General features: G+C 37.7%; 1 protein-coding gene across 2 annotated transcripts in view; it reads right to left on the bottom strand.

Moving 5' to 3' along the window:
• The window catches only part of DNAAF4 (dynein axonemal assembly factor 4), an 82,468-nt gene that overhangs the window by 41,529 nt on the left and 14,130 nt on the right, over positions 1-26,809 (bottom strand). For both annotated transcript variants that reach the window (XM_059913249.1, XM_059913248.1), the window contains exon 4: positions 3,601-3,832. In XM_059913249.1, the coding sequence (XP_059769232.1) occupies positions 3,601-3,832 (232 nt within the window). The remainder of the gene's footprint in view (positions 1-3,600; positions 3,833-26,809) is intronic.

The following is a 26,809-nucleotide window of genomic DNA, read 5'->3' as shown; positions in this document are numbered from 1 at the left end:
TCGGACCATACAGGTAAGGATCTATTTCTGCTCACTGTACTCCGTTCTTTTGACCTTTCTGTTCATCCTTTCACCAGTTCCACCCTAACTTGATTACTGTAGCTTGATGTTAAGTCCTCAAATCAGGTAGTATAAAGGTAGTATAAGTCCAACACCTTTGTTCTTATTTTTAAAAATTTCTTTAGCTAGTCTAGGTCATTTGCATTCTAATATAAATTTTAGAATCAACTTGTCGATTTCTACAAAAAGCTTACTGGTATTTCTGTTGCAATTGCATTAAATCTACACATCAATTTAAGGAGAAGTGACATCTTAACAATATTGAGTTTTCCTATTCATGAACATGCTATATCTCTCCATTTGTTTAGGCCTTTAAAAATATCTCTCAGTAAATTTTTATAGTTTTCAGTGATGAGATCTTACACCTCTTTTATTAAATTTATTCCTAAATATTTTTTGTCTTAGCGTTATTATAAATTGATTAAAGTTTAATTTTCCAATTGTTTGCTGTTGGTAAATAAAATCATAAGTGATTTTTGTAATCTTATATCTTGAGACGTTGCTAAATTCACTTATTAGTTCTAGCAGTTATCTGTAGATTCCTTAGGAATTTCTACATAGACAATCATGTCATCTACAAATAGACAGTTTTACTTCTTCCTGTCTAATCTTCATGGCTTTTATTTCTTCTTCTTGTCTTAATACAGCAGTTAGGACCTCTAGTATAATGTTGAATGAGGTAGTGAAAATAGACATGCTTGCCTTGCTCTTCAACCTAAGGGACAAAGTACACATTAATTCATCAGTAAATATGATGTTTGCTATAGATTTTTGTGTAGAAGGCTCTTATCAGATTGAGAATGTTACTTTCTAGTCCAATTTTTTATTATAAATGGGTGTTGGATTTTGTCAAATGCCTCTTTGCAATATTGAAATAATCACGTTTGTCCTTTGTGCTGTTAGTATAATTAGACTGAATGATTTTCAAATGCTAAATCAACTTTCCCTTCCGTTACCCATTTCCAGCAGTCAAAAATTCTCTAGGCTGTGTGAAAAAAAAACACGACTACAGTGGTTGAACCAAACATGTGTTTATTTTTTCTCACTTAACAAGCTTGAAGAAAGATGGTCCAGCACGATTTATCAGCTTTCCAATGTCATTAATGTCCCAGGCTCTTTCTTCTTCCCTGTTCTATCATTCTTAATGTATGGCATGACTCTTCATGATCTCAAGAAGTGCTAATACACTTTTTGGCAAAGATCTTCATCTTAGGTAGAAAAAGGAAAGGGGGGGAGCAAGCAGAAAGGAACTGGGGACACTTACCTCAGAAAAGTTATACTTTTCTATAAATCCTTAGTAGGTTTCTTCTTGCATTTCAAGAGCCAGAACTGTGTCACTTGCCTACATACAGTTACAAGAGAGTCTGGGGAAGTAAATTTTGTTTTCCCTTTTTTTTTTTAACTAATTTAAAATTACTTTGTAAAAATGAGTCACTGTGCTTTGATCCTTATTTTTTCATTTTATAATAAAAAATTTCAAATATGTACAAAAGTAGGATAGAATAATCACCATCACGCATTCATGACATGACTTCAATTATCAACTCATGGCGAACACCATTTCATCTTTACCTCTATCCACTTTCACATACCATATTATTTTGAAGCAAATCTCAGACATCATATTTACCTATAAATATTTCAGTAGGCATCTCTACAAGATGAGGACTTTATAAACCTAACTACAATACCATTATCACATCTAAAGAAAAAAAATGTAATTATTCCTTAATTTCTTCAAATATCCAATTAATACTCAAACTTCCAAGAGGTAAGTTTTTTAGCTGGACACATTTCTTCTGTCCCCCACCCCCAAATCATGATTCTATTGTTGAGTAGGCAATCTACAGCACCCGCCACACCACTGGTATTCAGTATACTATAAAAGTAGCTTGTCTCAAGAACTTTTCTGGGGAAAATAATACAATATTCTTTCTATAGTTAAAAATGCTATCAAATGAGCATTTTTAGTTAAAGGTGGCATTAAAACAGTAGCATTAGACTTTTTAGGAGCAGCCAAGTTTTCCTCTTTAAGAGGTCTAACTTTACTGACCAATGAGACATTTGTCAATTTTTTAAAGCAGTTACTCACAAATCCCGGCTAACTGAAGTTATTTGTATCTACAACATCTTATGTTCCTTAGGCACTGGCCACACGTTAAGTCATATTTGTATATTCCATAACTCCTAGTACAGAGGAGACACTGAGTAAATGAATATTTGTTAAATGCATGGACGAGATGGAAGAAAGTAACCAAAGCCTACTAAAGGATGCTACCAGGCATCCATAATGATACTACTGAAATAAGGAAAAAAAGGACATCTGGAGTAAAAAATGCAAAAAAAGCTGATTTATACATTTTTTTCCTCCACCATGTTTAATTTCCCTTGTATCCTTGGATGAATTTTTTTTAAACATCTTCAGGATATCTCTTATATACAAAAGTTTGTTTGGGTTCCCCCAGTGTTTTAAAACATCCAATTTGTTTAGAAGTAATTGAAATTAGGAAGGAAATGCTTTCAAATACTCCACTTGTATCAATATTCTGTTGAAATGGCATTAAAGAAGGAGATAGTGTAGTAGTTAACTTGCATGTCAATATTAAACCACAAAAATATATAAATTTAATAAAGCTACTGCTTAATATTTACTCTAAATGACTTTTTAACATGCTAAACCTCACTGTTAAAGTAGTAAAGACATATAGCCTTTGAAAAGAACATAGGTTTCAGAATCAGATCTGGGTTCAAATCCCATAGGTTTGCTTACTGGGTAGTTGTTTATCCTTTCAAAACACCTACTTCCTTTAAAACAAGAATAACAGCACTTACCCCAAAGTGCTGTTGTGAGGATTGAGTGATACAATCAATAAAATTACCTGGCATATAGTAATCACCCAAGAAACGTTAATTGTCACTATTAGGTAAGTGATTTAACTACAAAATGTTCCATTTACTAAACATAAATAAACCCAAAACAAAGTTTAACATTCTAAAATCAGATAAAAACAAACTCTTAGCTTTCAATAAAGAAAAATGTCCTCTCACCTATTTTTGAATACACCAGAATCAAAGGCCGGAAGAGTTCTTGTCTGCTTACAACAAAGTTTGCTTAACAGTACTCATTTTTCTGAGTTACGTGAGGAAAAGGTCTTTTAATGAAATTCCTATTTTCTTATCTCTAAAGAAATAAGTGAATGCTCCTGGTACTGCTAATTCACTCCAAGTGTTACTGCACCTGAGTTAAACACATATTTAACAACACCTGCATAAATTTCTAAAGGAAGCACATGAGTAAAAACAATATTGAATCTTTGCTCATTTTATTATGAAAACTTCACTACTTCCTAGAAGAAGAAATAAGTCTTTCACCTCAGTCTTTGTATTGTACTAATTCATATACCAAAATAATGACCTAATACTGTGGATAGATTCATTCACATTCACACACACACACACACACACACACACACACACTCTGACATATATACTTCACTAACAGGACTCACTTTCCCAGAAAATATTAAGTAATCATTGTACCTTTTGTGACAAGATTTCTAGATACTGAATTCCTAGTAAGGCCTTTATGTTTTAATTTTTTTCTCTCTTCTTCAATTTGCTTTTCTTGTTGATATAATTTTTCTTCTCTCTGAATTATTTTATGTTCTTCAGCTTTTCTTTGACGTTCTTTCCAGGCTTCCAATTCTTTAGTTGCTTTTATCCGTTCATTTTCTTTCATATCTTCTATTCTTTTCCTCTCTTCTTCTTCAATCTGAAAAAATTAAAATTACCAAATCTTTTAAAACATACAAAAAGCAATATTTTAAAAATAAGAAATTCATTATAGTAATTAGTTATTTTTACCTCTAAACACTTGTCATTAAATCTGCAGCAATGGTTAGCAGTGAATAAAGAATTAAAATGGGAACAGTAAATGATTTAGCAGAATGCTCAATGATATGGTGTCACTGAACAAAGGTCTTAGTTCCAGATCTACCATTGACTATTGATATGTTCTTGGGCAGTCACTTTCTCTAGCCTCAGTTTACTTGCATGTAAAATGTGGACAGGCATTCAATTAGATGATATCTAAGGGCTTGGTTAATAAAAAAAAAAAAAAAAAAAAAAGGAAGAATTTATTACTCTGAAAGTTAAGTCACTTGTCCCAAAATCTTTACACACACAAAAAAACATATATGCAAACATTCGCCTTTCTACTAATGCCAGTCTTACCTTGTCTTAAGACTGAAGTTGTGCCGACCTTCACCTGAGGAATGAGGGAATAATAAGAAGGGAATAGGAAGGAGGAACTAGGGAGTTCGTCTCTGGTGGGTGGAAATGTTTGAACTTTGAATCCTGCTGTCAACTATGTTTGCAATAGCAGTTATTTGACATTTCCACATGAAAAGCTAAATATCAGATGAATCTGAAAGCAATACATTGCTCAGCTGTGTGCCAATTTTTCTCCCTTTCACAAACTTCCCTCATATGGGCAAGAAAAAAAAATCCCTGTGAAACAGAGTAACTGGTTATTATATATGGTTGACTCCATGTACCTAACCTTCCTATGGTAACAAAAATTTCTCACCTCTATCCTCCAGAGAAGCAGTGTCTAACAGAACTTTTTTTAATGGTAGTAATGTTCTGTACTATCCAATACATTAGCCACTAGTCACACATGGCTAATGAAGCACTTAAAATGGGGCTAGTGTGACTGAGGAACTGAATTGGTAATTTTATTTATGTTTCATTAATGTAAATTTAAATTAATTTATTTTTAAATAGGACATCTGATACAGCTCTAGAATGACATGCTGGGAAAAAGTTTCCTAAAGGCTGAATTATTTTAGGATATAGAATTAACATTATAGGTATGAAAACCGTGCACTGAAGAGGTACTCTATAATATTTGCATGAGTTAATACCCTCTTCTGGAGACTATTTATTTTCTTATTATACCATGAAACATTTATTTTAAAATAAATTTCACAGATTACTAACAGGAGTTTCTTATAATCCCAGAATTGCACCTAAGGCCTAAACTAAGCACAAAAGATGCTAATTACCGTATGTCCTAAATTCAGAGAGCCGCAGTGAGCCGCCAACAGGTTGGGCCACAAAGCATCTGCACGTGGCAATGAACCAGCATTTAAATGCCTGATAATAGGCCATGATGAACAGTCAGTGTTAGCTAGAGGCAGCCACAACCTAAAAGAAGAAGATGACAACTTCCCCCAGTTTAGTAATATGTTTGCCTTTTTCCCCTCCTTCCTCTGTTCCCCAACACATGGAAGGAGGAAAAAGTATGTGAAGAGTCAGAATGCCTTCACCCCTCATGATCTCTGTTAAGCAGAGTGAATTTTGAAAAGTTTTTAAAAATGCATAAGACTGAGTCTTACTTACCAAAAACAAGACTGTTCTTATAACCAAAAGTAACAAGAAAGTTCTTCTATTATGCCAAGATGTAGTTAAGGGAAATATGTGTGTGCACGCACGCACACATGTGTGCATATAAAGATATATGTATATGCAATTTATAATAGGCTATCTTAGAAACACAAAAATAGTCCTCAGGGATTAATGAGGAAGAGGAAGGATTAAAAAAGGCTTCAAAGAGCAGCTGACAGAAGGAACTAGAATGAACAGAAAAACATGAAGAAGGTAATACCTTATGATTATGATAAAGGCAGACTACATACAGCAAAGAGAAACAGAGACAGACAAATGTTAAACAATCCTTGAAGGTCTTATTTTTTAAAAAACATGATAAGGGGAATATACCACTTAAAGGAGGAATGTGTAGTAATTCAGAAAGCTAGAAAAACAATCACCACACTGAAGGAACTGGATTTTAAGTGCTTTGTACTGCTCAAAAAGGGACGCCATATAGTATGGGATATTAGTTTAATACAGACAGCAAATATAAATAACAGGAGAATAATGAGCAGCTTCTAAACGAAATTCCTGAAGAAAGGGAAATCTATAATTATTTTAATTTGGAATGAATCTCTGGTTTATCAGGCATTGTTCTTTTTAAACCAATCTCATTTATTACGTGTAAAAATAATAAAATACTAGAAAACTGAATCAAGGAAAATTTTAAAATTATAATACATCTTGATCAATGATGTATTTCTTATCTATTGATATTAGGAAATCAAAAGAGAAAAATACGGCTTCCCTGGTGGCACAGTGGTTGAGAATCTGCCTGCCAATGCAGAGGACACGGGTTCGAGCCCTGGTCTGGAAAGATCCCACATGCCGTGGAGCAACTAGGCCCGTGAACCACAACTACTGAACCTGCGCGTCTGGAGCCTGTGCTCTGCAACAAGAGAGGCCGCGATAGTGAGAGGCCCGTGCACCGCGATGAAGAGTGACCCCCGCTTGCCACAACTAGAGAAAGCCCTCGCACAGAAACGAAGACCCAACACAGCCAAAAATAAACAAATTAATTAATTAATTTTAAAAAAAAGAGAGAGAAAAATAATACGATCTCACTACTTCTCAAAATACCCTTGATCCTAAGAAAAAAAAATTTTAGATCAATAAAAGGAGCTACACAATATTATGCTTCATGGTGAAGCATTAAAAATATTTCTAGTAAAGTCCCTAAGGCCAATATGCCTACTGCTTTACTATTTTCCTAGCGGGCATAACCTACACAACAGATTTTTTTTAATAAATAAATTTTTAAAATAAAAAAAACTTTAAATAAGAAATACAAATATAGATTATGCAGAGATAGAACCATCATTATTTGCAAATAATATGGAAGACTACCTAAAAGAACACAAATAATAAACTGACAAACTATTAGAATGAAAAGGAGAGTTCAGTGAGGCAATCACATACAAGATCAACTTACACAAACTCTTATAACTAACTTTCCTACAATCTGGCAATATACAATTAGGAAATACAATGGAAAAAGTCATTTCATTAGTAACTGCCAGAAAAGCTTTTAAAATGCTACAAGTAAGCATCACAAAATATGAGCCAGTACTATATGTAAACTAAATAATTTTGCTGAGGGATATAAAATGTAAGTCTGAATAAATGGAGATAAATGCCACATTCCTGGAAGAAAGTCTCAATATTTTAAATCTCAGTATTTTGATATTCTGCAAATTAATTTATAAGTCAATGTAAATCTAATCAAAATACCAAAAGAACTCTTAGGGAGCTTGATAAGTAACTGTGAAATTCATCCACAGCAGAAAACGTGCAGGTTTTATGGAGGCGTGAAGAGGTTGGCAATTCTCATCCATAAAGATCTAGACAAATTTATCAAAAACAACCAATTCAGGGCAGTGGGAATTAACCAAAGGCAGCCTGCAAATTGCTAAGTGTTTATTCTAGAAGGACTGCTAAAGTTATAGGTAAGAACAGTGGGAGGCTCTGACCTTCTGCCTAAGGTTACTCCCAACCACCTACCTCCAGCCAGGATGACAAGACTGACATTTTTACCAACATGAAACTAGGAAAAAGAACCCAGCAGCTTTGTTAGCAAGAACGGTGGACTCATTTCAGGGTGGGGCAGTGAAAATCTGTGGCTTTGGTGGAGAAAAGTGGTAAACTTGGTGGGAATGAAGAGGGAAAACTGAGGTCTGAGGTTGAGGTCCTAGTTAGGGTAAGTGCCTGAGCAGTCAGAAAATTAAGAGAAAGATCATGTAAATTAGAGAGCCATAGAAGGTATGTAATAAGCTCACCATACACCCCTGGTTAAACAGCAAGCTATGCATTTCTGGGGGAGATCTAAGGAAGCCTGGCATAAAATAAAGCCAAGGGATACTTGAGAACTTGCTCTGTGAATGTACTTCCAAACCCACACATAGACCAATCAGCAAAGGGGTGGAAGCCTTTCAGGCTGAAGGTATTTACTACCTCTGCCCAAATCATTAGCTCACAAGTGAGTTACGCAGACACAGGGAAGACCCTTAAGGAAACCAGTCCAAAAAACAAGAATTAACAAACTCAGCAGAGACATCAGCAGTTGTATACCACAAGGGTGTCTAGACTGATCCCACAGTTAAAGTCCAGGCAAGTTACTAAAAAATAAACAATTAATTAAAACAGAACTCAGAATTACTATAATCTACTAATTAAAATGCCTAGCTTTCAACCAAAAATATATCAAGAAATAATTACTAAAGAATTCTCAAATTTGAAGAAAACATTACATACCTCAGAGAATTTCAAACCAAAGTAAAATAAATACAAAGAGATACACCTAGATACAACTTAGTCAAACTGCTAAGTAAATACAAAAGCCAAACAAAAACAGGTAAATCTTGAAAGCAGCAAGAAAAAAGGGACTCATCATGTACAGGGGAACAATAATACAATTAAAGGCTGATTCATCATTAGAAACAACGCAGGACAGAAGACAGTGAAATGACATATTCAAAGCACTGACAGAAAGAATCTAAAACTACAAGTTCTAGATCCAGCAAAACCATTCTTCATAAATGAAGACGAAATAAGCACATTCCAAGATAAACAAAAACTGAGACAAACTATTGCCCACAGACCTGTCCAACAAGATATACCAAAGAAAATCTTCAGGCAGAAAGGAAATGGCACTAAACACTAACTCTGATTTGTAAGTGGGAATGAAGAATATGGGAAATGGTAAATATATAGGTAAGTATAATCGACAACACAGGGACTTCCCTGGCGGTCCAGTGGTTAAGACTTCGTCTTCCAATGCAGGGTGTGCGGATTCAATCCCTGGTCGGAGAGCTAAGATCTCACATGCTTTGGAGCCAAAAAACCAAAACATAAAACAGAAGCAATATTGTAACAAATTCAATAAAGACTTTAAAAAAAATGATCCACATCAAAAAATCTTAAAAAAAAAAAAGAATACAAATGGATGAACAAAATGTGGTATATATATAATAATAGAACATTATTCAGTCTTAAAAAAGGAAAATTCTGACACATACTAAAAAGTGGATGAACCTTGAAGACATTATGCTAAGTGAAATAAGCCAGGCACAAATGGACAAATATAGTATGATTCCACTTACATGAGATACCTAGAGGAGTCAAATTCATAGAAACAGAAAGTAAAATGTTGGTTGCTAGGGGCTTAGGGAAATGCGGAATGGGACGTTATTATTTAACGGGTACAGAGTTTCAGTCTGAGAAGATGAAAAAGTTCTGGAAATGGATGGTGGTGATGGTTGCACAGTAATGTGAATGTACTTAATATCACTGAACTATACACTGCTAAATGGTTAAAATGGTAAATTTTATGTTATGTTTTATCCAATTAAAAAATAAATTTAAAAAGAGAATATTTTCTTGCTTTTCTTCTCTTTCTTTAAAAACTTGAGATTTTTTAAAAAGCAATACTTTTTTTAAAAAAGTAAATTTATTTATTTATTTTTAGCCATGTTGGGTCTTCGTTGCTGCACGCGGGCTTTCTCTAGTTGCAGCAAGCAGGGGGGCTGCTCTTTGTTGCGGTGCACAGGCTTCTCGTTGCAGTGGCTTCTCTTGTTGCGGAGCACGGGCTCTAGGCACATGGGCTTTGGTAGTTGCAGCATGCAGGCTCAGTAGTTGTGGCTCATGGGCTCTAGAGTGCAGGCTCAGTAGTTGTGGTGCACAAGCTTAGTTGCTCCGTGGCATATGGGCTCTTCCTGGACTAGGGATCGAACCCATGTCCCCTGCATTGGCAGGCGGATTCTTAACCACTGCACCACCAGGGAAGTCCCAACACATACTGTTTAGTTTATAGTATCCATGTACATATACCTATTCATGAATGGCAATAACAGCCCAAAAATAAGGAGAGAAAAATGGAATTGTATAAAGCAAAGTTGCTATATTTTACTGGAATTGAGTCAGTGTTAACCTAAAGTAGATTACAGATTGTGGTAAATTAAAGGTGCATATGGCAACAATTAAAAACTTTCACAACCTAAAAAATATATACATATTGTAAAAATTATGTTTATTTATATTAGATTATATATATATACACACACATACATACACATAGACATGTAAATAGCTAAAAGGTCAACAAGGGAGCTCCAGTTTCAGCTCTGACATGTTAAGCAGTTGTCATTCCTATCCTTATAACAAAAAAAGACACACTGAAAACCAAGTTTTCTTGGACCCATCAGAGAAGTGAGTCACAGGGCAAACTGCTACCCTGAAACACAGAGATAAGTGTATCCAGAAAGACAAAAAGATCTGCTTGCCTATTGCAGAAGCAACTACAGCTGTAAACTGGTAGGAACACTTAAATGGTAATTTTGACAAAATGCTGGAGTCTGAGTGTGGCCCAGCATGACAGTGAGAAACTCAGGAGCCACAATCTTGGAGGGTGACCCCATATTTTTGTGAGCTTTACCATCAGAAACCCCACTAGGTTACCATGAATAAGAACTCTGGCAGAAAGGGGGGAAAAATAATCATTGTGAAATACAGAAATACCCCGAGTATTCTCCATAACAAAGATCTACTCTCCAGGAGAAAGGACCTTGTCAGAGCTAAAGGAATTCCCTTCCCGTTGGGGGAAGGGAATTCCTCCCACTCCAGTCCTCCCCAGCCCTCCGGTCCCACCTAAAGGGAGAAAAAAACACAGTAACTGTCAGGGCTTCAGGAAAATACACCGGGAACACTGCAGCTGGGGAAGAGAATAAGAGCCAGGGGAGAAAAGCTGTATCACTGGAGGAACACTTGTGAAGATCACAGGCCCAAGATACAGGCCCATGAAAAGACTGAGATTTAATGGCAAGATTATAGATTGTTTCCACTCCCTTACAATTTATTACCACACCAACAGGGTTCCAGGATAATGACAGTGGATTACAGAAGAAAGAGCTTATGACAAAGGCTCTCTCTAAGGATGAGTAGACAGAGAAGCCAAAAATCCCAAATTCAAAACAGAAGGGGGGAAAAAAAAAAAAAAAACCAAAAAACTGAAAAAACACTAGAGGAATTTGAAGCCTCTGGTACCTGTTATGTACAGCTAACATAGCTAACATTAAACATAACCCAAAACCCAGTCAGAGTAAATAAATCTACTCACTAAAGGCATATTAACCTTAGTTTCTATTACCTGATACAATATGCCTAGTGTTCAACAAAAAATTGCAAGGCATGCCAAAGGCAAGATAAAACACATTATAAAGACACAAAGCAATCATCAGAACCAGACTCAGATACAACACAGATGTAAGAATTATTAGGCATGGAATTTAAAATAACTGTTTAATATGTTAAGGGTTCTAATGGGAAAAGAAGACAACATGCAAAAATGCCCCCTAAGAATATCTTAAAGTTTTATCTCTGTGGGGACTTCCTTGGTGGTCCAGTGGTTAAGACCCTGGGCTTCTAATGCAGGGGTTGCATGTTCGATCCCTGGGCGGGGAACTAGGATCCCACATGCTGAGCAGAGCGGCCAAAAAAAAAAAAGTTTTATCTCTGTAAACAAAGAATGTTGCCTGCCATTCTGGTAAACAAACAATGTTGTCCACCATCAAGCCATCAGCCACTGTAGATGCCCCAGTGGTGCACCCTGAGGGGAAATTAGGATGGAGAAAAACAGGATACTGGCCCTAGACAGTTAAGAAGCATTTCAAAGGAATAATTTCAATGAGCCCAGACTCTAGCATCTTCCCATACATAGAAAAGCACTAAAATCATTAACTTGAGATGTCTGTTTCTGTGCCTAGCAGTAATCTGTTGATGTTCAACTATATGTTTTTTGTTTTTTCAGCAAAAACCCCTATATATCCTGGCTCATTCTTTACCTCTCTGGGACAGTTCCTCAGAGCTATCTGAGAGGCTGTTTCCAGGGCTACAGTCCTCAGTGAGGTCCTTGAATAACACACAGCCTAAAAATTGAGAGTTATGTTTTATCTTTTCAGTCAACATCTTCCACATGGAGCTATATATCATTCTAACAATGAGCTCCCTTAAGCTAAGAAAATTCAAGTATTAATTCAGTCTGAAGTTTAATAAATATAGTGTTAAAATTTCTCTTGGAAAGCTATTAACTTCTGAAATTTAATTATTTAGTTGTTTGTTTATATTCTGTGGAAATGATAATCCAGTTAAAATAATATAGGTATGTGTTCAAAGCTAAAATGTAACAAAATTGATTTTCATTTCAGTTCCCTTCTCTTCTCCCTACGAACTGAATCATGTCCCCCAAAATTTGTAATGTTGAAGCCCTAACACTCAATGTGACAATATTTGGAGATAAGACTTACATGGAGGTAATTAATGTCAAATGAGGTCATAAGAGTGGGGCCCTGATACAATAGGATTATTGTCCTTATAAGAAGTGACACCAGAGCACTTTCTGTCTCTCTCTGTCTACCATGTGAAGACACAGCAAGGATGCAGCCAGCTGCAAGCCAGAAAGAGAGGCCTCACCAGAAAATGAATCGGCCTGAACCTAGATACTGGACTTCCCAGCTTCCAGAACTGTGAGAAAATAAATTTCTGTTACTTAAGCCACACAGTCTGTGTTTTTTGCTTGTTATGTCAGCCCAAGCAGACTAGGAGATTTTCTTTTCCCTTTGGCAGATTTTCAAATAGGTGAAAGGTGGCCCAAAGATATCATTGAGAGTTATAAGGAGAGCCAATGGCTAATTAATTCACAAAGTAAATAATCAAACTCATGAATAACTGAGAGGAACTTGTTAAACTCTCCAGCAAACTTGGACATAAGTAAACTGAAAGGCAGAATAACCTAACTAAATTGAAATCTGGACTTTCATATAAAGCATAAGAATTTGTAAGTGTCTTGGAAACTCCATGTGTAGACAAGGATAAGAGCAAACTCTTACTATAGTAGTTAGCTCTATCTGTCCTTGAACAAAAGTTATTACTTGATAGAAAATTCTTTGGTCTTACACTATATGATTTCACAATCCTGTCATGATTTGTTGATATCTTTCAAAGATTCAGCTTTGGCTTACTGATGAAGAAATTTTTCTTAAGTCAGTACCTGGGTTTACTACACAGAGACATAGTACTGACATATTTACTGTCATATATGTTAAAATGCTTCTATTAAACTAGCCTTCAAATTCAAGGAACAAATCTGACAGAACTGAGGAACAGAAGAAAAATTGTTAGTTTTTTAAGCCAGATTTTGACTAATGGAAATGAATTAATATCATACTCTTGTACCCTACTCTTCACCTTATCCTTGCTGTTCAATAGTAATCTTATTCATCTCTGATAACAGACTTTTGCAAACAATTTCCTTTTTGGAGGTGTCCAATTGAACTCAGCTACTTCCATCTCAAAAGACCTTGCTGTTGAGATAACAAGGAACCATCAACAACTTAAATCTCTCAACTTCTCTCTGAAACAAAAGTATTTCTTCTCCCACACTCTGTTCTTTCCAAGGCTAACAAAAACCTAATCAGTATTATAAATGTGTGATCCTATACTATCCATCTCTTTTCCATAACACTATTTCCATAATACATATACTAGCCACTTGAACAACTCAACTGGTACTCAAGCTTAACTCCATAAAGTGTGGGCCACTTACTTCCATATACAGAGCATTAAAAATATATATATTGTCCTAAAATTATCTACTTATAAACCTTCAGTGACTTCCCAAGAAGCTGATTAGGGTCTAGATTCAGGGACCTAGGGAAAGTAGTGAAAGAAGACTGACTGTCCTGTACTCAAGTTGTAAGAGCTCTGAGAAACTGCCCACAGACTTTCTCTGAGCTCTGTGAGGCAAGGGGACATAGGAAATAAAAAAAGATTTTAACCACACCTCTGGAAAAGATGAAAAAGCTTATAGTCAGCAAAAAAGTGGATATATATGATTGTTGAAAGTTTATTTCTGCACAGATGCTGTGAATTTGGGATATATTTAACAAAACGTAAGTAGGTCAGTAGACTTGACAAAGTGTAAATATAAGAAAGTGTCAAAGATACTGCCTTTTCTCATGATACCATGCTAACGGCTAAAGTTAATTTCTCGTATGTTTGGAAATTTGGTAGATGTACATAGAATTTTAGTAATTCCTGTTAGAACAAAAAGAAATTAAAAGTCTAAAAAATAATCATAGGAAGATAAGCACTGTTCCTTTTTCAAAAATAAATGTTTTGTTATTAGGGAAAACATATGTTTATTATTGGGAATACATAAAAAATTCAAAAAAAAAACAAAAGAAAAACAATACTAGTGATCTTAACCCCCATTCATTTTCTATACTTTTTTAATTATAAAAATAAGATTTTATGTAATGACCTTTTTCAAATCGTCAGAAAACACATGGATATGCTACCATATTAACTGAAATGGAAAAGCCAATCTTCAAATTCAAATGTAACTACAAGGGACCCAGAATAACCAAAATAATCTTGAAAAAAACAAAGTTGGAAGGCTCATACTTCCTAATTTCAAAATACATTACAAAGCTACAGTAATCAAGAAAGTGTGGTACTGACATAAGGACAGACATATAGACCAATGCAATAAAATTGACAGTCCAGAAATAAACTCATACATCTATGAGCTGACTGATTTTTGATAAGGCTTTTTAACAAAGAGTGCTGGAACAAATGAATATCCACATGCCAAAGAATGAGACAGGACCCATACTGCACATCATATACAAAAGTTAGCTAAAAATGGATCAACAACCTAAATATAAGAAGTAAAACCATAAAACTCTTAGAAGAACACATAGGGTAACTCTTCATGACCTTGGATTTGTCAACAGATTTTTAGATATATATGACTGACACCAAAAGCATGAGCAACAAAAGAAAAAAATAAACAAATTGGACTCTGTGCAAATTTAAAACTTTTGTGTACCACTGGACACTATCAAAGTGAAAATATAATCTACAAAGTAGGAGAAAATATTTGAAAGTCATTTACCTAATAAGGGTCTAGTATCTGGAATATATAAAGAACTCTTACAACTCAACAACAAAAAGACAAATATTCCAATTTAAAAATGGACAAAGGACTTGAATAGACATTTCTCCAAATAAGATATACAAATGGCCAAGACACACATGAAAAGATGCTCAACATCACTAGTGTCAGGGAAATGCAAATCAAAACCACATTGAGATACCAATTCACACCCAATAGGATGACTATAATCAACAAAATGGAAAATAACAAGTGTTGACAAGGATGTAAGAAACTGGAATCATCATATATTGCTGGAAGGAATGTAAAAGGTGCACCCATTATGAAAAATTATTTGGTGGTTCCTCAAAAAATTAAACATACAATTACAAATGACCCAGCAATTCCATTCCTAGGTTTATTCACAAAAGAATTGAAAACAGGTACTCACACAAATACTTGTAAGTGAATGTTAACAGTAGCACTATTCACAATAGCCAAAAGATGAAAAGAACCTAAATTTCCACCAACTGATGAATGGATAAACAAATTGTGGTATACGCATGCAATGGAATATTGTTCAGCCACAAAAACGAATGAAGGTCTCAGATATGTTAAAACATGGATAAATCCTACAAACATTATACTAAGTGAAAGACAGCAGGCACCAAAGGCCGTATATTGTATGTGAAATGTCCAGAATAGGCAAATTCATAGAGACAGAAAGTATATTAGGGATTTTAAGGGACTAAAGGGAGGGAAGAGTGGGGAGTGACTGCTAATGGGTATGGGGTACCTTTTGGAGGTGATGAAAATATTCCAGAATTAGATAGTCATGATGGTTGTATAACCTGTGAATAAACTAAAAGCCAAAGAATTGTACACTTTATTTTTTTTATGTGTATGTGTGTGTGTATATATATGTACACAAACACACACACACACACAATGGAATATTATTCAGCCTTTAAAAAGAAGGAAATCCTGAATCATACATATGTGAAATCTTAAAAGAAAAAGTCAGAATCAAGAAAGTTGAATGATGGTGCCATGGTCTGGGGGAGTGGGGGAAATGGGAACATATTGGTAAAAGGGTACTAACTTTCAGCTATAAGATGAACAAGTGCTGAGGATCTAATGTATAGCATGGTAACTATAGTTGATAAACTGTACTACATAATTGAAAGTTGTTAAGAGGGTAGATCTTAAGGATTCACATTAAAAAAAAAAAAGATAAAAAAAGGGTAGCTATGTTAAGTGATAGATGTGTTAATGAACTTGACTATGGGATTCCTTCCACTATATAAACGTGTATCAAATCTTCACATCGTACACTTTAAATATACAATTTTATTTGTCAATTATACCTCAATAACTGGAAAAAAATAGCTTAAAAATAAAAAGTTACCATGGCAGCAGTTTGAAGAAGACCCTGAGTTCACCTCCTTCAATAAACATACCAAAATTACAACTATTTACAGAGCAATTATGGATGAGAAAGGACCTAAAGACTAACAGAAAAGATTTTCTACAACTAAAAATATATAGAAGGAACCATGAGACAGGTAGAAGGGGTGGAGACCTATGGTCAAGACCCACACCTCCAGCAGGCAACCCACAAACACGAGGATAAACACAGTTGCAAATGTTCTTCCCAAGGAGAGAAGGGTCCAAATCCACATCAGGTTCCCTAGCCCAAGGGTCCTGCACCACAAAGACAAGCCCCCAGAACATGATGCTTTGAAGGCCAGTGGGGATTTTGCGCAGGAGAGCCGGAGAGCTGTAGGAAACAGACTCTACTCTTAAAGGGAGTATGCAAAATTTCACACACTCCAAGACCTAGCAGAGGCAATAATGTGAAAAGAGCTTAGGTCAGACCCACTTGCTGATATTGGAAAGCCTTCCAGAGAGCCAGGAAGCAACTTGGACTCCTCCTGGAGATAAAGACATGGGCAGCAGCCATTCTGGGGAGCTTGTTCTACCATGAGAACACTGGTGCCGGTAACATTTTGGAGGCCTCCCTCTAGTTTATTATTGCAGGAGGCTTACCTGTCCACCAGTCTATCAGCACCAGTACCAGGACACCTAAGGTCAAGCAGCCAACTGCACAGGAGACCTAGCTTTCCCCACTAGTGGGCGGGTACCAGCCTTGGCTCCACAGCCTCCCAGCCAGCCATCTTAGGATCTGGTCCCCCCCACCCGTGGGCTGACACAAGACCCAGGATCCCCCAGGATTCACCCCCACCTTCCAGCAGGTGGCACCAATCCTAAGACACCTAGGCTCTGCAGCCAGCTGCTCCAGGACGCCCTGCCCACAGACAGCTTGCTGGGACCTGGCCCCACTCCGGCTGGCACAAACCCCGGGACAGCCCAAGCCATGCATCCAACCATGCCAAGACCCAGCTCTGCCCATAATCAGCTGACTGCCGCCTCATGAGGAAGGGCATAGCAGCCAACAGGGACAGGGGCCAGTCCTCTCTACCAGCATGCCCACAGTAATTGGCCCTGCCACAACAGAAGGGCCCACTTAGTCACATACGGGGCACCCCTAGATCATCTAGCTATGGTGACACAAGGGGAGTATGTTGCTGAGCCCCATAGGATGTCTTTTATTTTATCTTTAATATTAATTAATTAATTTATTTATTTATTTGGCTGCATCAGGTCTTAGTTGCGGCAGGTGGGAATCTTCATTGCCGTGTGTGGGATATTTGTTTCAGCGTGCAGGATCTTCAGTTGCAGCATGTGGGATTTAGTTACCTGACCAGGGATCGAACCCAGGCCCTGTGCATTGGGAGCACAGAGTCTTAACCACTGGACCACCAGGGAAGTCCCAGGACATCTTTTACACAAGCCCACTTCTCCATGATCGGGAAATATAAGTGACCTACTTAATAAGTCCCCTACATATGAACCTTCAAGTTGAGAACTTTCAAAGATGCGAACATGCGTTCGCATGTCCAATCACGTGAGTTAGTTCACATGCCTGGCGTACGTTGTCACGTGCGTGCATCCGCTACAGTGGTTGTGTTTTTGTGTACTTTACTGTACAGTACTGTATAGAATACAATACTGTACAGTATCTTTATTTCAAGCCCAGGATGTCCAAAAGCAAGCATAAAAGCAGTTGTGGTGACAAAGAAGCAGTGGCCCAGAGAAAGTATAAAGAGAGACAAGAGGAAGAAGTAACTGAAGAACTGAAGAGATTCATGATGCAAGAAATGGCAAGGGGATTTTCTTAATTTGAGGAGGCACTGTTAGTTTTTGAGGCACAGGACCTGAATGTAGAACAGTACACAAAGGTTGCAGCAGCTGTTCAGAATGCAATCCAGTGCCACCATGTCATCTATGACGAGAAAAAAAAGAGCTACTACCCAGAAATCACTGGAACCTTTTTTCAAGAGGGTAGATAGAATTGAATCCAGCAAAGAACCAGAACCTCTGCCATCAATGTCAGGCGTGAGTGAAATTGCAGCTTGCCCTCCGTCTCCTATTGCTGACGATCCTTTAGCTCCATCATCTCCCACCTCCTCTCCCTCCTCCAGTCAGTAACTCTTCTTGCCTGTTCACTCGATGCCAGCCCCTGTATGCCAGCTGTTGTACTGTACTACTGTACTTTTCAAGGTACTGTATGGTAAGATTAAAAATGTTTTCTTTATTTTTCTTTTTTGTTTTTTATATATTATTTGTGTGAAAAGTATTATAAACCTATTACAGTACAGTACTATATAGCCGATTGTGTTAGTTGGGTACCTAGGCTAACTTTGTTGGTCTTACGAAAAAACTGGACTTATGAACACGCTCTCAGAATGGAACTCGTTTGTATGTAGGGAACCTACTGTAAACACAAAGAATTAGGCAAAATGCAGCAACAAAGGACATGTTCCAAACAAAGGAACAACATAAAACTCCAGAAGTAGAACTATGCAAAGTGAAGACAAACAATCTACCCAATAAAGGATTTAAGGTAATGATCATAAAGATGCTCAATGAACTTAGGAGAAGAATGAATGACCATAGTGAGAAGTTTAACAAAGAGCCAGAAAATATAAAGAAGAACCAAACAGAGCTGATGTGTACAATAACTGAAATAAAAAATACACTAGAAGGAATCAACAGTAGATTATATGATACAGAGGAATGGATCATCGAACTGGAAGACAAAGTAGTAGAAATCACCGAAGCTGAACAGAAAAAAGAATTTTAAAAAAATGAGGACAGTCTTAAACACCTCTAGTACAACAAGCATACAAACAATCGCCTTATAGAGGTCCCAGATGGAGAAGAGAGAGAGAAGGGGGCAGAGTACTTATTTGAAGTGATAATGGCTGAAAATTTCCCTATCCTGGGAAAGGAAACAGACATCCAGGTCTATGGAGCACAGAGTCCTAAATAACATCAGCCTGACGAGGTCCACACCAAGCCACACTGTAATTAATTGGCAAAAATTAAAGATAAAGAGAGAATCTTGGGCTTCCCTGGTGGCGCAGTGGTTGAGAGTCTGCCTGCCAATGCAGGGGACATGGGTTCGAGCCCTGGTCTGGGAGGATCCCACATGCCGCGGAGCAACTGGGCCCGTGAGCCACAAATTACTGAGCCTGCACGTCTGGGCCTGTGCTCCACAAGAGAGGCCGCGATAGTGAGAGGCACGTGCACCGCTATGAGGAGTGGCCCCCGCTTGCCGCAACTAGAGAAAGCCCTCGCACAGAAACGAAGACCCAACACAGCCATAAATTAATTAATTAATTAATTTAAAAAAAAAAAAAAAAAGAGAGAATCTTAAAAGCATCAAGGGAAAAGCAACTAGTTACATACAAGGGAGCTCCCATAAGACTGTTAGATGACTTTTCAGTAGAAACTTTGCAGGCCAGAAGGGAGTGGCACGATATATTTAAAGTGATGAAAGGGAAAGACCTACAACCAAGAATACATGGTAAGGCTATCATTCAGATTTGAAAGAGAGATACAGAGTTTTACACACAAGCAAAAGCAAAGAGTTCAGCACCACTAATCTGACTTTACAAGAAATGTTAAAGGGACTTCTCTAAGCAAAAAAGAAAAGACCAGAACTAGAAATATGAGATTTATGAAAGAAAAAAAACCTCACTGGTAAAGGCAAATATACAGTAAAGGTAGTAGATCAACCACTTATAAAGCTGGTAGAAAGGTTAAAAGACAAAAGTAGTAAAATCATCTATATCCACAATAGATAGTTACAGGATACACAAAACAAAAAGATGTAAAAGATAATGTCAAAAGCATTAAATGTGGGGGGAGGGAGAGCTAAAAACAATCACATACATATACAGGTTACTATATATAACCTCATGGTAACCACAAACCAAAAATCTATAATAGAAACACAAAAAAGGGAAAGGAATCCAAACATAACACTAAAGAAAGACATCAAATCACAAGGGAAGAGAGCAAATGAATAAGAAAGGAACAAAAAATAACTACAGGGACTTCCCTGGAGGCACTGTGGTTAAGAATCCGCTTGCCAATGCAGGGGACACGTGTTTGACTCCTGGTCCGGGAAGATCCCACATGCTGCAGAGCAATTAAGCCCGTGTGCAACAGCTACTGAGTCTGCGCTCTAGAGCCCGCGAGCCACAATTATTGAGCCCGCCTGCCACAACTACTGAAGCCCGTGCACCTAGAGCCCGTGCTCCGCAACAAGAGAAGCCACCACAATGAGAAGTCCGCGCACCACAACGAAGAGTAGTCCCCACTCGCTGCAACTAGAGAAAGTCCACGCACAGCAACGAACACCTAACGCAGCCAAAAATAAATAAATAAATTTTTAAAAAGAACTACAAAAACAACCCCAAAACTATTAATAAAATGGCAATAAGTACATACCTATCAATAGTAACTTTAGATGTAAATGAACTAAATGCACCAATCAAAGGGCACAGAGTGGCTGAATATGTACAAAAACAAGACCCATCTATATGCTGCCAACAAGAGATTCACTTCATAGCTAAAAACAGACTGAAAGTGAGGGAATGGAAAAGGGTATTTCATGCAAATAGAAATGGAAAGAAAGCTGGGGTACCAAAACTTATATCAGACAAAATAGACTTTAAAACAAAGACTGTAACAAGAAATGAAGAAGAACTTTACATAATGATAAAGGAATCAATCCAACAAGAAGATATAACCATTGTAAATATATGTTCACTCAACATAGGAGCACCTAAATACATAAAGCAAATATGAACAAACATAAAGGGAAAAACTGACATTAACACAGTAAAAGTAGCATATTTCAACACCCCACTTAAATCAATAGATCATTCAGACAAACAAAAAAAATCAATAAGGAAACACTGGCCTTAAATAACACATTAGATCAGATGGACTTAATAGATATATATTTATACATAGAACATTTCATCCAAAAACAGCAGAATAAACATTTCAAGTACACATGGAACATTTTCCAGGACAGATCACATGCTAGGCTACAAAACAGGCCTGAATAAATTTAAGAAGACTGAAATCATATCAGTCATCTTTTCTGACCACAACACTATGAAGCTAGAAGTCAACTATAAAAAATAAACTGCAAGAAACACAAACATACGGAGGCTAAACAATATGCTATTGAACAAACAATGGGTCACTGAAGAAATCAAATGGGAAATCAAAAAATACTTGGAGACAAATGAAAACAGAAACACAATGATCCGAAATCTATGGTATGAAGCAAAAGCAGTTCAAAGAGGGAAGTTTACAGCGATACAAGCCTACATCACAAAACAAGAAAAATCTCAAGTAAACAAACTAATCTTAAAACTGAAGAACTAGAAAAAGAAGAACAAATAAAATCCAAAGTAGAAAGAAAGAAAAAATAAAGATCAGAGCAGAAATAAATGAAAGAGAGTAAAAAACAACAGAAAAGATCCATGACACTAAGAGCTGAATCTTTCAAAAGATAAAATTGATAAACATTTAGCCAGACAGATCAAGAAAAGAGAGGGTCCAAATAAATAAACTCAGAAATGAAAACGGGTAAGTTAAAACTGACACCACAGAAATACAAAGTATCATAAGAGACTACTACAAACAGTTATGCATCAATAAAATGGGCAACCTAAAGGAAATGGATAAATTCTTAGAAACGTAAAATCTCCCAAGACTGAATCAAGAAGGAATACAAATATGAACAGACCAATTCGGTTCATATTGAAATTATTAATTTTAAAAACTCCCAATAAACAAAAGTACAGGACCAGACAGTATCACAAGTGAATTTTACCAAACATTTAAAGAAAAGTTAACATCTATCCTTCTCAAACTACTCCAAAAAACTGAAGAGGGAGGAATGCATCTGAAGTCATTATATGAGGCCAGCATCACCCTGATACCAAAACCAGACAAAGACACCACAAAAAAAGAAAATTACGGGCCAGTATCACTGATGAACACAAATGCAAAAATCCTCAACAAAATATTAGCTAACTGAATCCAACAATACATTAAAGGGATCAAACACCATGATCAAGTGGGATTTATCCCAGGGATGCAAGAATATCCACAAATCAATCAATGTGACACACCACATTAAAAAATTGAATAACAAAAATCAAAAGATCATCTCAACAGATGCACAGACAGCTTTCAACAAAATTCAACATCCATTTATGATAAAAACTGTCCACAGGGGAGGACCTTCAAGATGGCAGAGGAGTAAGACATGGAGATCACCTTCCTCCCCACAAATACATTAAAAATACATCTACATGTGGAACAACTCCTACAGAACACCTACTGAATGCTGGCAAAAGACCTCAGACTTGGGCTTCCCCGGTGGCGCAGTGGTTGAGAGTCTGCCTGCCAATGCAGGGTACACGGGTTTGAGGCCTGGTCTGGGAAGATCCCACATGCCACGGAGCAACTGGGCCCGTGAGCCACAATTACTGAGCCTTCGTGTCTGGAGCCTGTGCTCCACAACTAGAGAGGCCGCAATAGTGAGAGGGCCGTGCACCGCGATTAAGAGTGGCCCCCGCTTGCCACAACTAGAGAAAGCCCTCGCACAGAAACGAAGACCCAACACAGCCATAAATAAATAAATTAAAAAAAAAAAAACAAAAAAAACAAAAAACCTCAGACTTCCCAAAAGGCAAGAAACTCCCCACGTACCTGGGTAGGGTAAAAGAAAAAAGAAAAAACAGAGGCAAAAGAATAGGGATGGGATCTGCACCTCTGGGAGGGAGCTGTGAAGGAGGAAAAGTTTCCACACACTAGGAAGCCCCTTCACTGGTGAAAACAGAGTGTGGGCGGGGGGGAAGCTTCAGAGCCACGGAGGAGAGTGCAGCAACAGGGGTGCAGAGGGCAAAGCAGAGAGGTGCCCACACAGAGGATCGGTGCTGACCAGCACTCACCAGCCTAAGAGGCTTGTCTGCTCACCTGCAGGGGTGGGTGGGGGGGGTGGGAGCTGAGGCTTGGGCTTCAGAGGTCAGACCCCAGGGAGACGACTGGGGTTGGCTGCATGAACACAGCCTGAAGGGGGCTAGTGCGCCACAGCTAGCCGGAAGGGAGTCCGGGAAACAGTCTGGAACTGCCTAAGAGTCAAGAGACCGTTATTTCGGGGTGCATGAGAAGAGGAGATTCAGAACACCGCCTAAATGAGCTTCAGAGATGGGCGCGAGCTGCGGCTATCAGTGCGGACCCCAGAGACGGGCATGAAACACTAAGGCTGCTGCTGCAGCCACCAAGAATCCTGTGTGCAAGCACAGGTCACTATCCACACTTCCCTTCCCAGGAGCCTGTGCAGCCCACCACTGCCAGGGTCCCGTGATCCAGGGACAACTTCCACGGGAGAACACACGGTGCGCCTCAGGCTGCTGCAATGTCACGCCGGCCTCTGCCACCGCAGGCTCACCCCGCATTCCATACCTCTCCCTCCCCCTGGTCTGAGTGAGCCAGAGCCCCCTAATCAGGTGCTCCTTTAACCCCCTCCTGTCTAGGCAAAGAACAGATGCCAGAGGGTGACCTACATGCAGAGGCGGGGCCAAATCTAAAGCTGAACCCCAGGAGTTGTGTGAACAAAAAAGAGAAGGGAAAGTTTCTCCGTTCAGCCTCAGGAGCAGCAGATTAAATCTCCACAATCAACATGATGTACACTGCATCTGTGGAATACCTGAATAGACAACAAATCATCCCAAAATTGAGGCTGTGGATTTTGGGAGCAACTGTAGACTTGGGGTTTGCTATATGCAACTGACTAGTTTCTGATTGTTATGTTTATCTTAGTATAGTTTTTTAGGGCTTGTTATCATTGGTGGATTTGTTTATTGGTTTGGTTGCTCCCTTTTTTTTTATTACTTTTTAAATTTTTTAATTTTAATAATTTTTTATTTTTTATTTTAATAACTTTATTTATTTTTTGTTTCTTTCTTTTATTTTCTCCCTTTTCTTCTCAGCTGTGTGGCTGACAGGGTCTTGGTGCTCCAGCCGGGTGTCAGGCCTGAGTCTCTGAGGTGGGAGAGCCACGTTCAGGACAATGGACCACCAGAAACCTCCCGGCCTCAGGTAATATCAATCAGCGAGAGCTCTCTCAGAGATCTCCGTCTCAACGCTAAGACCAAGCTCCACTCAATGACCAGCAAGCTCCAGTGCTGGACACCCCATGCCAAACAACTAGAAAGACAGGAACACAACCCCACCCATTAGCAGAGAGGCTGCCTAAGATCATAATAAGTTTACAGACACTCCAAAACACACCACCAGACGCGGTCCTGCCCACCAGAAAGACACGATCCAGCTACATCCACCAGAACACAGGCACTAGTCCCCTCCACCAGGAAGCCTACACAACCCACTGAACCAACCTTACCCACTGGGGGCAGACACCAAAAACAACAGGAACTACGAACATGCAGACTGCGAAAAGGAGACCCCAAACACAGTAAGTTAAGCAAAATGAGAAGACAGAGAAGTACACAGCAGATGAAGGAGCAAAGCAAAAATGCACCAGACCAAACAAATGAAGAGGAAACAGGCAGTCTACCTCAAAAAGAATTCAGAGTAATGAAAGTAAAGATGATCCAAAATCTTGGAAATAGAATGGAGAAAATACAAGAAACATTTAACAAGGACCCAGAAGAACTAAAGAGCAAACAAACAATGATGAACATCAAAATAAATGAAATTTAAAATTCTCAAGAAGGAATCAATAGCAGAATACTGAGGCAGAAGAACGAATAAGTGATGTGGAAGATAAAATAGTAGAAATAACTGCTGCAGAGCAGAATAAAGAAAAAAGAATGAAAAGAATTAAGGACACTCTCAGAGACCTCTGGGACAATACTAAACACACCAATATTCGAATTATACGGGTCCCAGAAGAAGAAAAGAAAAAGAAAGGCTCTGAGAAAATATCTGAAGAGATTATGGTGGAAAACTTCCCTAATATGGGAAAGGAAATAATCAAGTCCGGGAAGCACAGAGAGTCCCATACAGGATAAATCCAAGGAGAAACACACCAAGACATATTAATCAAACTATCAAAAATTAAATACAAAGAAAAAATACTAAAAGCAGCAAGGGAAAAGCAACAAGTAACATACAAGGGAATCCCCATAAGGTTAACAGCTGATCTTTCAGCAGAAACTCTGCAAGCCAGAAGGGAGTGACAGGACATATTTAAAGTGATGAAAGGGAAAAACGTGCAACCAAGATTACTTTACCCAGCAAGGATCTCATTCAGAATCAACGGAGAAATTAAAACCTTTACAGACAAGCAAAAGCTAAGAGAATTCAGCACTACAACAAATGCTAAAGGAACTTCTCTAGGCATGAAACACAAGAGAAGGAAAATACCTACAATAACAAACCCAAAACAATTAAGAAACTGGTAACAGGAACATACATATCAGTAACTACCTTAAATGTAAATGGATTAAATGCTCCAACCAAAAGACATAGACTGGCTGAAAGGATCCAAAAACAAGACCCATATATATGCTATCTACAAGCGACCCACTTCAGATCTAGGGACACATACAGACTGAAAGTGAGGGAATGGAAAAAGATATTCCATGCAAATGGAAATCAAAAGAAAGCTGGAGTAGCAATTCTCATATCAGACAAAACAGACTTTAAAACAAAGCCTATTACAAGAGACAAAGAAGGACACTACATAATGATCAAGGGATCAATCCAAGAAGAAGATATAACAATTGGAAATATTTATGCACCCAACATAGGAGCACCTCAATATGTGAGGCAAATGATAACAGCCATAAAAGGGGAAATCAACAGTAACACAATCATAGTAGGGGACTTTAACACCCCACTTTCACCAATGGACAGCTGATCCAAAATGAAAATAAATAAGGAAACACAAGCTTAAAATAACACATTAAAAAAGATGGACTTAACTGCTAGGTATAGGACATTCCATCCAAAAACAACAGAATACACTTTCTTCTCAAGTGCTCATGGAATATTCTCCAGGATAGAACATATCTTGGGTCACAAATCAAGCCTTGGTAAATATAAGAAAATTGAAATCGTATCAAGTATCTTTTCTGACCACAATGCTACGATATTAGATACCAATTACAGTAAAAACAACTGTAAAAAATGCAAACACATGGAGGCTAAAAATACACTACTACATAACCAAGAGATCACTGAAGAAATCGAAGAGGAAATCAAAAAATACCTAGAAACAAATGACAGTGAAAACACGATGACCCAAAACCTATGGGATGCAGCAAAAGCAGTTAGTTCTAAGAGGAAAGTTTATAGCAGTACAATCTTATGTCAAGAAACAAGAAAAATCTCACATAAACAACCTAACCTTACACCTAAAGCAATCAGAGAAAGAAGAACAAAAAAACCCCCAAAAGTTAACAGAAGGAAAGAAATCATAAA

Source organism: Balaenoptera ricei, chromosome 2 (genome assembly GCF_028023285.1).
Source record: "Balaenoptera ricei isolate mBalRic1 chromosome 2, mBalRic1.hap2, whole genome shotgun sequence".
Taxonomy (NCBI): domain Eukaryota; kingdom Metazoa; phylum Chordata; class Mammalia; order Artiodactyla; family Balaenopteridae; genus Balaenoptera; species Balaenoptera ricei.
The sequence above is the reverse complement of the archived record's forward strand: the minus strand, read 5'-3'. Positions and strand labels throughout refer to the sequence as shown.